Source organism: Populus nigra, chromosome 7 (assembly GCF_951802175.1).
Source record: "Populus nigra chromosome 7, ddPopNigr1.1, whole genome shotgun sequence".
Lineage (NCBI taxonomy): Eukaryota > Viridiplantae > Streptophyta > Magnoliopsida > Malpighiales > Salicaceae > Populus > Populus nigra.
Window position 1 is genome coordinate 14,731,743 of NC_084858.1, and position 13,643 is coordinate 14,745,385.

At 31.7% G+C, this 13,643-nt stretch overlaps 1 protein-coding gene across 2 annotated transcripts; it reads left to right on the plus strand.

The window, feature by feature from the left end:
* Window positions 1–3,057: 3,057 nt before the first annotated feature.
* LOC133699018 (protein PLASTID MOVEMENT IMPAIRED 15-like) lies at window positions 3,058–5,719 on the plus strand. 2 transcript variants are annotated; one of them, XM_062122139.1, is made up of 3 exons: window positions 3,058–3,238; window positions 3,404–3,542; window positions 3,661–5,719. In XM_062122139.1, the coding sequence occupies exons 2-3, from the start codon at window positions 3,411–3,413 to the stop codon at window positions 5,425–5,427; spliced, it is 1,899 nt and encodes a 632-aa protein (XP_061978123.1). In that variant the 5' UTR covers window positions 3,058–3,238; window positions 3,404–3,410; the 3' UTR covers window positions 5,428–5,719. The 2 variants fall into 2 exon arrangements, with proteins under 2 accessions (XP_061978123.1, XP_061978125.1); XM_062122141.1 differs by having other exon boundaries at window positions 3,664–5,719.
* The last annotated feature ends 7,924 nt before the right edge of the window (window positions 5,720–13,643 follow it).

Genomic DNA, 13,643 nt, shown 5'->3' on the forward strand with positions numbered 1-13,643 from the left:
ATTTCATGTTTTCTTTACCCCTCAACCTTTGACAACATATCCAGCTTAACAACACATATAATCGCATGTTTATATTTTTTTTTATATCAAAATCCATAAATGAATAACATTTTTGAGACTTTCATATTCATAGAGAAACCAAACAATAATATTGATTCAATTCTTTCTATTTTAATCGAAATATTAATAACCAAATTTAATCCCAAACGGACTAATGACTTAGCTTAATATGAACTAATTTAATTTAATATGTTAATTTTTTTCAAACTTGTATACTTAAATTTCTAATTTCAGATAAAAAATTTAACCCAACCCTTTCACTACCATTGCTAAACATACAAAAACATGAAAACAACATAAATCAACTAACATCAAGATCAACTTCTAAAGTCTCTCAAAACTCACAAACTAATCATTCGATCAATTTTAAAAACAACTCATAATTGTCATAACTTTTTCAATTTATTTTTCAAGCATGTTTCTTTCAATATAAAAAAATAATACACAATCTAATTTAACAATTTCACATACAATAGTACACTTTTCAACTTTGATATCTAGCAATCATGCTCACACATACAATTTAAACAAGTTCTCATCTTCCTGACATGTCATTCAAACCTTAAACCAACAATCCTATTTCAATTAAATTTCTAAAACTTTCACAATGATTCATAAGCATTTGATATCGTAAAATCTCACGTCCACAACCCCCCCCCCCACACACACATATGCATGTATCTTGTAATTTACATACTCAAGCCAAAAACTTATCCTAAACATAATTTCTCATGCCTATACATTTAATAAACATATATTAGCATCTAATTTTACTTCAATTCACCTTCAAAACCCTCACATTAATTTATAGAACATTTAATAACATAATTACACAATTTTATTTTTCCTAATTCCCCCCTTATAGCCGACACTACTTAAACCATCCATCTATTGTTTTTATTCAAAATTTTCTTTGAAATAATCATTGTCCCAACATATCACATGCCAATTTGATTCAATTCCCATCAAACCACATTTCTTGCTATTTTCTAAAGGTTCCCCCATGGTTGGCCCTAGGCATGCTAGTTTTCCATTGATTTATTTCATTTTCTCTCACTAAATAACCAAGGGTTTTCACCACTATTCAAAAAAATTATTTCTACTTTATTAATTGAAGTATAAGAGAATTTCTCAAGGGGAATTATTTTATAAGAGAAGGACTATTGGTACACTACCACCTTAAAAAAGAAATCTTCAAATCCCATTAAATAATGAAAAAACCCAAATTTATTTAAAGTTTACATCACCCTTCACATTCCTCCCACATGGTTGTTCTTTTTGAGAGCTTTGGATAAATTGTTAGTCGGATGATGTTATTGAGGTGGCTGTTAACGGTTGATGCATGATTCAGTTTACACTAAGAATGTATTTAAAATTGTGATAGCAGTTATAGTTTGAAGTATTTTTTATTTAGAAATATAGTAAAATATTATTATTTTTTAAAAAAATTTATTTTTTATATTAGTATATCAAAATGATATAAAAATATAAAAAATAATTTTTAACCAAAAAAACAACATTTTGCACGGCAATCCAAACATAACCTAACAAAAACAACCGAGCAACCATGTCTTTGCTCTTGCCAGTCGCGTGGATTATTAGCATTGCATAAACGAGGAGGGTTATTTGCCTTTGATGCGTGGAGAGGCTCGACTGTGTCCGCACATAGACTTTGCCATTGTCTTCGTGGTGGGGACGAAATATTTTGGTCATCAGCTTGCTTGTCCATTTTCCCCGTTTAACTTTTATAGCAGCAAGGGCACATTTATTTATTTATTTATTATAATTACAAGAACTTCCAAAGTGTCATTTTCGATCAATTCTTCTATGAAACAAACACCAAATTTACAGCTACAGCTAGTTAATTTTCACATGTTAACTGCAATGGTAGAGCATCTTGCATTTTTCTTTTTCTGTTTTAATGCAATGATATTAGGCAGTGAACATGCATAAATTGTCAAATTGAGAACTTTTTTCCCCGAGAAGGGAGCAATTTTTTTCTCTTAATTCTCAAATTGGTAATTTCAATAATTTAATTCGGTTGAATTCAAAATAATAGAAGACATTTTCTATTTTTTAATTTGTTTTGAGCTTTAGGAGATGGAATAACAATTAAAATGAGTTAAATCTTTTATTAACTTTTTTTATCCTTTCTCCACAATCTATGCATTTAAAAAAGAACACCTTGGGTTTGATTCTCTATGTACATGTCTGTTACTCTTATGATGTCTTATCTGTCTATTAGAATTGGAAGGTGTTTAATATGTTCGAGGATTAATCGTGATACACATAAATTAACTCGAACATCTCAAATTATTAAAAAAAACTAAAAAAAACAACTTAAACGACTTAAAAAGATTCCCAGGTATTACATTATAAAATAATATATATATATATATATATATATATATATATATATATATATATTAAAGTGATCTGAAAACTTCAATCCCTGCTCCTGGCAAGATATGGACTCATGATAGAGATGATCTTTGCCCCCTTTTCTTTTATGAACAAAATTGTGAGTCATTGCATATTATATATTTCAAAAAAAATCTTTTCGTTGTCAAATCACAAGTTAATTTAAATTAACTATTTTTATTACCCAACTAAATAAAAACTGAGTTTATAATTTTAAATCCCAACTAAATCAAGCAGATATTTTACCATGTTAACTAAAAATTTAGCTGGAGTGATTTTAAAATTTTTACATGTTATTTTAAAAACTTTTCATGTTATTTTACGAGGCTAAGTTTAACAACAACTAATTATTTTTTACCATATTAATTAAAAAAAATTTAGCTAGAGTCAGATTTTTTTTAAAAAAAATTCACGTCATTTTGCGAATGAGTTTAACAACAATTTTTTTTTTTTTTTACATGCGACAGAAAAAAGTTGTAATTTGTCCTGTCCTCCTAGGAAATTCACCAATTCTGGGGTCCACAGTATTAATAATCATCAGGTGCCACCGGCAGCGATTCCTCCAATACCAGCCAACCATCCGGATTCAATTCTTCTTTCTCTCCATTGCCGTTTTCTTAGGCATAATAAACATTCCTTCTCAACTCCAAAAACAACCCCCCCCTCTCGCTCTCTAACACTGTCAAGCAAGCACAGTTCAAGCTTCAGCTTACAAATTAAACATGGACTAGACATATATGTAGCAGACTTTGAGGAGGTATGATTGGTTTTGTCTATCAAGACCCCTTGAATTTTCTCAGTAGTTGTACTCTTATGTGCATGCTTTTTTGTTTTTTTTCTATTTGAATATTAGTAGCAATTTGACTTTGATTGTACAAGCTTTTGTCTGAGAAAATGTTCCTTTTTTCACTTGATGGAACAGTGACGAAATGGATAGGAGAGTGTTTGATGACAGGAGGAGAATTGGGACAGTGAAAGCAGCTGTTAATATGTATGGAGAAAGAATTCTTGAAAGTAGTAGCTCTTCACTGAAGAAACCAGCTCAGATGGATTTGCCTGAGGTATGATAAATTTGACACAAATCGAGAACCGCTAAACCCCATTTCTTTGTTAATTCTAAGCACTTTAAGTTAGTTTAAAATGTTTGTTAGTAAATATTGTATTTTTGAATCCATTTAGAAGTCTTCCTCAAGAGCTAAGGATCTGCGCTTTGCTGAGAGAGACTTGGTTAGATATAAAGAGAGTAGAAGGGCTGCAGAGCCGGCAAAAGGCAAAGCAGAATCAAGACTCTCAGAGGCGAAAAGAAAAGTGAAAGATCTTGCTTTACAGATTGAGCAATCTAACTTGAAGGTAAAAGCTCAGATGAGAGACATGGACATGCTAAAGAAGTTGATTAAGCACGAAGACAAGGCTTTGATTGTTGGGAGTGCTGAAAGCCATCAATATGCTGAAGTGATAAGGGAGTTGGAAGGTGTGAAGCAAGAACTGAGTAAACTTAAGATTGAGATGGTTTCTGTTTTGGAAGAGAAAACGCGGATAGAGAAGGAAATAGCAAGCTCAAATTCTAAATTGTCGTCTAATATGAACCATGTGGAAGCAATCAGGAAGAAAATTGGCGAGGCAAATGAAGAGCAAATGCCAGTTGAGTTGACATGGATTGAGGCCTTGAAAGAGTTTGGAGAAATTCAAGCTCAAAGAGAGAAGGAAGCAAGTGAATTCTCGTTTGCAATGGTGGAAAGTAAGAAGAAAATGAAGAATGCCAAAGAGGAAGACAGCAGCTCGAAAGATCTTGAGTCTAAATTGGCTGTTACATTATATGATGCCAATTTGTTACAAAATGAACTAAAGCTTGCTAAAAATATGGACAAAAAGGGAAGAAATGACAGTATGAAGCATCTGGGAGACAGTTTCCGGAAAGGCAAGCAATTGGAGGATTCCCCTGCATTGAAGTCCATAACAGAAGAATTGCACGCAGCTAAGAAAGAATTGGCTTCGATTAGGGAAGAGGGTTTTCAGTTCATGACCTCACTGGATATCATAAGGAATGAGCTGAGGCATGTAACAGAAGAAACAGCTCGATTGGAGAAAGAAAAAGAGAAAGCTGATATAACTGCTCAAAATCTGAACTCAAAGCTGCTGAGAGCAAAATCTAAATTGGAAACTGCATGTGCAGTTGAGGAGAAGGAAAAATCAATTTTATTCAGTCTGTCTGTGACACTTGAACAGTTGAAGACCGAAACGGAGTTAGCAAGGAAAGAGAAGAAGCTCATCAGTGAAGAAACTGCAAAAATTAAGTCAGAAATCCACAAAACTGAGTCTCAAATGGACTTGACTGAGGGAAAATTGCAGGCGGCAATTCGGGAGCTTCAAGCAGTCAAAACATCAGAGTCTTTAGCTCTTGAGAATCTGCGAAACGTTATTGAAAATACCATGAGATCTAGAGCTTCTGCTTCTCAACATAGTTCATCGATTACCATCTTAAAGTTTGAATATGAGTATTTAACTGGACATACAGCCAAGGCTGAAGAAATTGCAGACAAAAAGGTTGCAGCAGCTCATGCGTGGATTGAAGCACTGAAAGCCAGCGAAAAGGAGATACTAATAAAAATTGAACTAGCTCATAGAGATATCAGAGAGACAAGGGTAGAGGAGGAGCAAGAGATATATAGAACTGAGAGTTCACTAACTGCTAAAAGAATGATAGAGGGAGAGCTAAGAAAGTGGAGACAAACGAGCAAAAAAAACACAGAAGCTGAGAACCAGCAACAGCCATTGCCAAGGAAATCCATGGAAGCTAATGGTAATCAGACTCCATCAAGACGTTCCAAGCTCCGAAATTCTGGTTCTCCAGCAGTTCAAAAGACTCCTCGATCAACTTCAATCACTATCAAGAAGAAAGGAACAGTGGAGCCAAATTTAGCCAAGTTTTTCGTTGGAAAGAGTTGACAAGGATCCATGAGGTGCTTCAAAGTTTTTATGACCATGTGGCATGTGAAGTTACCTTTTCCCTCCTTGTCACTATGTTTCAATTGAAGAAAAAAAAAATCAAAAGTTCCTAATAAGTGCTAGTCTTCCAAGTTTCATTTGTCTTCACTTCCTTCACTTTCATGCACTGGAAACTAGCAACTGCGGGAGGCATTCTTCACTCTTCAATGGAAGATTGAATGTCTCAAACAAGGTAGTTATGTTTTGGATGTTCTTGTGCATAAATCTAAACCATAGATGCTATTTTTCTTGAGTTGTATTAGCATGCTTCTGCTGTGTCCAAATGCATTTCTGGATCTGGGATGCATCATCCGACATTTAAAATTGTTCTTATACTGCAGTGCAGCTGATGATTTACTGCTGAAATCCTCTACACAAAAATGATCAAGTGCAACTTCCTTATGGCATAAGCGTAAAGCCAATTCACCCTTGCATTTTTTGTCCAGTGTTATTAGGTTCTCATTCCATCTCTGTTGACCCAAAGGAGAGCTGAGGAGCACATCAGGCTATCAAGATATCAAATTTTGGAAGAGTCTTATTGTTATGTTGCCGAAAGTACACATTCCGCAAGTGAAATGAAACAACTATACAATTACAGATTGCATTTGCATAACATGCTCCTTGACAGAATTAGAAATGAAGGTATCTACAAATTCCTGAAATTAGACAAGAGTTCCTCCAACGATCGCTGAAAACATGGACATCCAAACTATATACAGATGCTTGATTGGTAGATTATTCATCATATTCTCTGTTTTGTCTTGTGTTAGACAATGACAAGGTGTTTTTTTAAGGGGTTTCAGACAAGAAGTTAACAAGGTTTTTACGAGATCCTATGAAATATTAGAATATCTGCTGAACGGTAATAGCTTGCCTCCTTGTTTGTTGTAGGATATACATCCTCAAAACTATGACAATGAAGGCTTTGAACATAAGAAAAATAGATGGTTGTTAATGGAAATTAGTACCCAATAGATTAAGGATAAACAAAAAAATAAAATAATGCAACACAGGTTTGTCTAGATAAATTGAAGGGTCCAGGCATAAGAACGATTCCCTGTTGCATGCTGCTATATATAGTGAATCTATTTTCTCCAGAAAGTGACATGAACATTACAGCAAAAAATGGAGGTGAATACATGGAATCCATTTTTATTTTTTATTTTTTTATTAATATGGATATTCAGATGAATTTATATATACCTGGATTAATTCATAAATTTTAAAAATAATAATTATATAAATATCTAAAATAACTCAAACTCTTGAATATATGAAAGAAGTGTCTTTATAAATAAATTTGAGAGGAACTTTACTTCCAATGTGCCCTATTTTCTTTCTAGAAGCACTAGGAAAGATAGATTAAGGCCTGACAAAATGATAGTTCCCATAAAAAGTCGCAGTTCCAGCTGGACAGCATGTTTCCTTGGACAGCATGTTTCTCCCACGTGTTTTTGGATTAAGTTCTAAAAATGTTTGTTAATTCTTTGAGCATAAAAATAAAAACAAAAACAATCAGCAAAAAATGGCTTGATCATTTGATGTCAATTTTTTTTCTACCTTACTTTTGTCACATCTAGACTGGAGTTTGACCTGACAAAGGGATAGGATTATTCATTTGTCAAGTTAACTGATGGGTGATTTATTTAATTTAAGTGTATATTTTTATTTAAAGTAAAATCATTTTACTTTTTTAAAAAAATTGATTTTAACTCGATCATATATAAATTGATTTAGATGGCTTAACTAGATTGCAACTTAACTCATTTGATCATCCAGGTCCATATCAACACTGGTCCAAATTAAAATAAAATCTAGGTTAAGTTTCGAATTACTTATTTGATAGATCAACTTGCTAATTTGGAACATGTTTAATAACTATGGTAAATATAATTGAATTGTAAACAAAAATAAGAGACTTTATCCAGTGGTATCTGTATATTCAAACCATTAGAAGAAAAAAAGATTGTGTTGATGAATTATTGTAAGTGCATTCTACACTCAGACACAATTTACTGTGGATATGTATAATACATTTTTTTAGTCCTTTTAAATTCTTTTTTCATTTTAGTCATTAAACATGTTTTTTTTATTTAGTTATTTTACATTATGTTAATTATAAATTGAGTTTAACAATTTGGTTCTATTTGATTTTCACAAGTTTATCGCATTGAAAAAAAAACTCATTCCTATATTGGATTGATTTTCTACGTTACAAAATAGAATTTAATTTAATTGAGTAAAAATATTAAGACTCAAGAGACTAAACTTGATAATGAGTAACAATATATCATTTTTTTCTTTTCACTATTCATTTCCCACTTTTTTGATGGCTTTGACTGGGGGAATTTTCTCATTTTCATTTTAGGTCTTTGTAGTTTGAAACTTTTATGTTTTGATCCAAAACTTTATTTTAATCATGTTTAAGCCCTTGAGTTTGAGAAAGGAGAAAGAAACTCACTAGAAAATTGTAAAAGAGAAAAAGTTATTCATTACCCATATTCTGACAGCAAAAAAATCATTTTTAGTGTCAACATGTTTTATTTAATTAGAAGAGTTCTATTGAGATATTGTTTACCCTTTATATTGCCAAAAAAAATAGATGAAGGTTGAGAAAGATTTTCTTTTTCAATTTGATTTTCTTTTTGCCAATTTAGACTTGTTTTGAGTTGATAAGTTGATTTTTTTGAGACAATAAGAGTGTTTATGAGATGAAAGTAGATTGAAAAATGAATTTGTTAGTCCAAAACACCCTAGCTAATTTTTTTTACCACATCTCTGGTGGTTGAAAACTAGACATTTAGACGACGCATTACCTAGTTTTTATTTTTAGCAAAACAAGATGGATGGCACGTCGTTCACCTTTTAGCCCTTAAAAAAAAAGCTAGGCACTTAAGTCTGGCCTTGCAAGCCCTACACATGTGACTTTTTATTTTATAAACAAGGTTCACTAGGCCACTCAGACCCATCAACTTAACATTTTTTTTAGCTTATTTCAGATTTTTTTTTCTTTTTTATATTAAATTTCATTAAATAAAAAACTTAAAAACATATTAAGAATGTCATTTTATTAAATTCTACTAAATTTATAATTGGTTTCTATATAAGATTATAATTTTTTTCCTATAAAATTAGGGAGCGGAGCACTTTAATTTTTATAGGCCTTTGTGATTTGTATTTGTTTTTATTCTAAAGTCTTATTTGTTGGTTTTCCTGGGTAATTTGTTTTATGATTTTATGATTATATAAAAAATTTGAAAAAGTTTCAGTGTCTTATTCTTATATTTTTTGATATGTCCACAACATGATAATCAAAAAGATATTTTATTTAAATTTTCTTTTATGATTCTAATATTTTTTTTCTTTAAAAACTAAATATTCTAATGAAAAAAATCACAAAATAAAAAATGTATTAATAGTATGAAGAAATTTTGATTAAATATATGCATTTTATACTTATTTTAGATTGTCCAGAGTCTTTTGGATATTTATTCTAATTGTATTTGATTTTTATTAAACTAAATGCATTACTTAAGAGAACTATATTTTTTTAGTTGATAAAAATTGATTAATAAGAAAAATTACAATTGCATTAGCAAACTATTTTGTTTTTAGAGAATTTAAATTATTATTTTTCTTATAAAACAATTATTGGCATATAATATAAAAAAAATGGATTGCCCCCCGCTACACGAGATTAGATATCTTAATTTGCACATATTTCTTAGCTTCTCGATTTAATCTTTGATTTGTGTCAACCGTCTCTTTCTTGTATTTTTTGTGCATATAATTCTTGAATTATTTGACTTAACACACACATCACTTTTTCAGCCTAAAACAAATATTCTTTATGCTAAAATACACATGACAATGCTTGCATATTTATTGTAATTGAAAAATAACCTTTTCTTTGGCTCACGACAAAGCAGGGGGTAAGTCTACTACACTAAAAAAATTGAAAAAGATTATGGAGCTTCAATGTTCATACGAGCAATGAATCTCCTCTTCTTCTTGGATGAGAATATCAGTTCTAAAATTGGTGAATTAGAAGCATTGTTGGTTTACTTTCAAGCTAGGTCAGATTTGGTAGACCAAATTAAAGCAACTCGGATGAAGGATGAGTGGGTATGTAAGATTTATGATGAGTTGGAGTAAGGAAAGGCTTTGGGTTTCGTTGTCGGTAAAGATTATGTGTTGAGATTTGGTTCCAAGTTGTGTGTGCATGAGATGGATGATTTGAAAAGAGATGTGGTGGTGAAAGCACACCAAACTGCATATATTGTACATCCTAGTTCTAACAAGATGTATAAAGACTTATTAGAGTGTTCCTAGTTGAATGACATGAAAAAGAATATTGCTGAGTTTGTATCTCGATGCTTGACCTATCAAAAGGTTAAGGGTGATCATCAGAAGCCACCAGGGATTTTATAGCCATTGTTTATTCCTGAATAGAAATGAGAGAGGATCACTGTGGATTTTGTGTCAGGTTTGCCTTAGAGTCATGAGGGTTATGATTTGGTTTGGGTAACAATTGACCATTTGACCAATTCAACTCATGTCATGCCAGTAATGGTGATATATAGGTTTGCAAAAGTTGGCAGAAATCTTTGTTTAATGAGATCATGACGTTGCATGGTGTGCCTAACTCAATTGTGCCCGATAGAGGTTAATGATTCACTTCTCAATTTTGGTTGAAGTTTTAGGAAGCCTTGGGGACTAATGTTTAGTTAAGTTCTGCTTTTCATCCTCAAACTAATGAATAGTTTGAGAGGACTATACAAATTTTGAAGGATATGTTGAGAGCTCATGTGATTGATTTTGGGGTCAGATAGAACAGGTACTTATCTTTGGTTGAGTCTCTTTATAACAATAGTTATTAGGCGAACATGGTATGGCTCCGTGTAAAGCATTGTATGGACAAAAACGTAGATTACCTGTAAGTTTGTATGAGGTTAGAGAGAGGAGATTGATGGGTCCCAAGTTAATACAAATTACTTCAGATAAGATTAAAGTGATTTGAGATAAGTTTCAAATAGCTCAGAGTAGGTAAAAGAATTACGCGAATAAGAGAAGGCGTAGTTTGGAGTTTTTAGTGGGTGAAAACGTGTTCTTGAAAGTCTATCTGAGTAAAGGAATATTTAGATTTGGAAAGAAGAGAAAGTTGAACCCCAGGTTTATAGGGCCCTTTGATATTTTGGAAAGAGTAGTGGCATACCGACTTGCTTTGCCACCTAATCTATCCTCCATACATCTAGTGTTTCATGTTTCGATGTTAAAGAAGTATTTGCTTAATTCATCTTATTTGCTAGAAGTTCAATCGCTTAAGCTGAGGGATGGTATGTCATACAAAGTCCACCCGGTAGAGATAATGGATTGATAAGTTAGAAAGCTTCAGTCAAAGAAAATTGCATCGGTTAAGGTAGTGTGGAGTACATACCCACGCAAAGAAGCAACGTGGGAGCTTGAGTAGGAAATGCTTAACAAATATCCATACTTGTTTGAACTTACTAGTAAGACTTTGGTTCTTAAAGTGTAAATTTGAGGATGAATTTTGTATAACAGGGGGAGTGTTTTAAAACCTAAACTTGTAGTCCAAACCTAAACCCAAATTAGCCTACACCCACCTAAACTAACCTAGGTATTTAAAGAAAAGGTTGCAAGAGAAATTTCTTTTCATCTCTCTTTTCTTTCCTCTTTTCCATGACCTCTCCCTTAAAAACATAGAGGGATTTCGATTTTAGCTTGAATTTTGGTTCAAGAAAGCTAGAAGGAACAAGTAATTGATTTCCTTTTAATGTTATTTTCGATAATGATTTGATTATGGAAGGATTAGATAAGAGATTAAAGTTTTGTTATAATTTTGATGATTGAATGATTTAAGAAAATTAATTTAAGTATTAGGGTGTGGCTTTAAATGAATTGTTTTGATGACTAGAATGATGGGGTTTAGAAGAGTAAGTCATCTGTTTTTGGATTTTACAGATCAAGGACTGGTAGGTCAGGATTTTGGAAATCCTAACCAACTAGTTAATCGGTTCACTTGTTACTACTAGTTGACTAGTTGGTCTAAACCAAGTGACTGATTTGTTTGTGTAGTGGTCAATCGGTTGACCCAACAGTAAAGTTTTATCAGGTTTGTTAGGTTCAATCAGTTTGGGTTATGTTTGGATTTGATCAGGTGAAATAGTTTGGTGATATATTTACATTTTGGTCTCTTAGATTAGAGTTTTAATTTTTAATGATACTTTGTTTCGAGTCGTTATTAAGTTTTTTTTGTATCTGTTATAGGTTTTACTGACGTTCCTCTTAACAATCTTTAGTAGTCTCTGGTTCTATATTTGTTGCCCTTTGTTTTTGTTTTCTAGGTTAGTGGGATAATTTTTAATATATATATATATATATATATATATATATGTGTATATATATATATATATATATACACATATATATATATATATATATATATGTTGATATTAGGATGAGTACAATTGATTATTTCTTGAATATCGATATATATGTTCCTTTATTTTTTATTACTCATTCATTCTTGATTTTGCACTCAAATTTTGTTAAGTCAAATTATATTTGATATGACTTTCATTTGTTTTGGATATTCATATAAGTAACTATTATGTCTTGATATTGGTAAGATTGTCAGAAACTCTATATTAATGGAGAGTAGTTAGTCTTTGTGCATATTGTATCTATATACCTAGTTAGTGAGAAAAACACTAGTTTGTGGCGATTGATCCTCTCACAATGGCTATCTTTGGGCATTATCTGATTTCTAACATGTATTTAACTACCTTATGTTAATATGCTTAGTTCCATTCTTTTATTTCTATATTATCACAATTGATGACTTATATTCATAAATAGCTAAAATATATATTAAATGTTTTTTCATCACTGAGTTGGTTAAACTCACCCCTCCATTTAAATTATTTTCAGGTTCTTAGTTTCCGTTAACAAATTGATCTTGACCGAGAGTTCCTGTTTTCTTCATTTTTTTTTGTTAGTATGCCTTGCTTACTTCCTCGATGCTTTCTTTTTAGTTTTATTCGATATTTTAGATGCTTCACTATTACGCTATTTTATTTAAAGTTTGGATTTTAACCATGTAATAAATATATGGATTATCATTTTTGTTTTAAATGATGATGAGAAGTTTTGATCTATGATTGATTTTATTGCTTGGAACAATATCACATTTTGGAAGATTATGAAATGTTGTATGATTTTATATAGTTTTGGTTTTATGATATGTATGTTCTAAGGCTTAGCTCAGGTAGGGTGTCCCTACGACACTGCTCCTGTGTTGTTGATCATGGACCCGAGGTTCGGGTCGCACCAAGTAGACTAGGTCACGTAGAGATGACAATTTAATCTAAACTCAATGGATACCAACCCGAATGAGTGAGTTTCTGTTTTGATAGTTACTTTACCCAATGAATAATTGATTCAAACCCAACCTTATATATATATATATATATATATATATATATAATTTTTATGTTGAATAATAAATAATTGTCATACAATGGATATCCATATGGATACTCGAAAACTTGATGGATAAGGTATGAATATCTAACACCTGATATGTTATGGGTAGGGTATGGATATTAAAAAAAACCAACTCGTTGGTGCCCATTACCATCATTAGGGTCACGTTAAGGCAATTCCCACATGATTTAATTTTAAACCTGAGTTAGGCAAGAAGTTGGGTCAGAAGGCTTTTCTTGTTAATATCATTTTTTTCTCAATTGCATCCTCAATATTTTTTTGCTTGTCGATTGGATTGCCTTTGAATAAGCTAAGTCGAGTAGGTTATGTCAGGCAAATTTCCACATAAGTTAATTATGTAAGAACTTGGGATTGAGAGGTTCAAGGTTGACCTGCCGACTTGATTTTAATATCAATACCAGATAGTTTTTTATAACCTATATAGCTTTTTTCATCACATTTAAAAATATTTTGATACAACCCATGGTGTAACGCGTGCCTCTACATTAGTATCTGACAAACAACAAAGCACTCATTATTTAAGTCGGTCATGCTTGCTTTTATCATATGCCACTTTCTTTTATTAACACAAGTTAAAATTGGTGGGAAACTATTATAGTTATAGATGTCATTACATTGTTCACTGGAACTTTGTAATGACACCTTCATTC

Excerpts from the sequence above, each read along its gene's own strand:
- LOC133699018 (XM_062122139.1), top strand. The coding sequence starts at position 3,411 with ATGGATAGGAGAGTGTTTGATGACAGGAGGAGAATTGGGACAGTGAAA. Across the intron at positions 3,543-3,660 it reads CTCAGATGGATTTGCCTGAG|AAGTCTTCCTCAAGAGCTAA; the intron begins GTATGATAAATT and ends GAATCCATTTAG.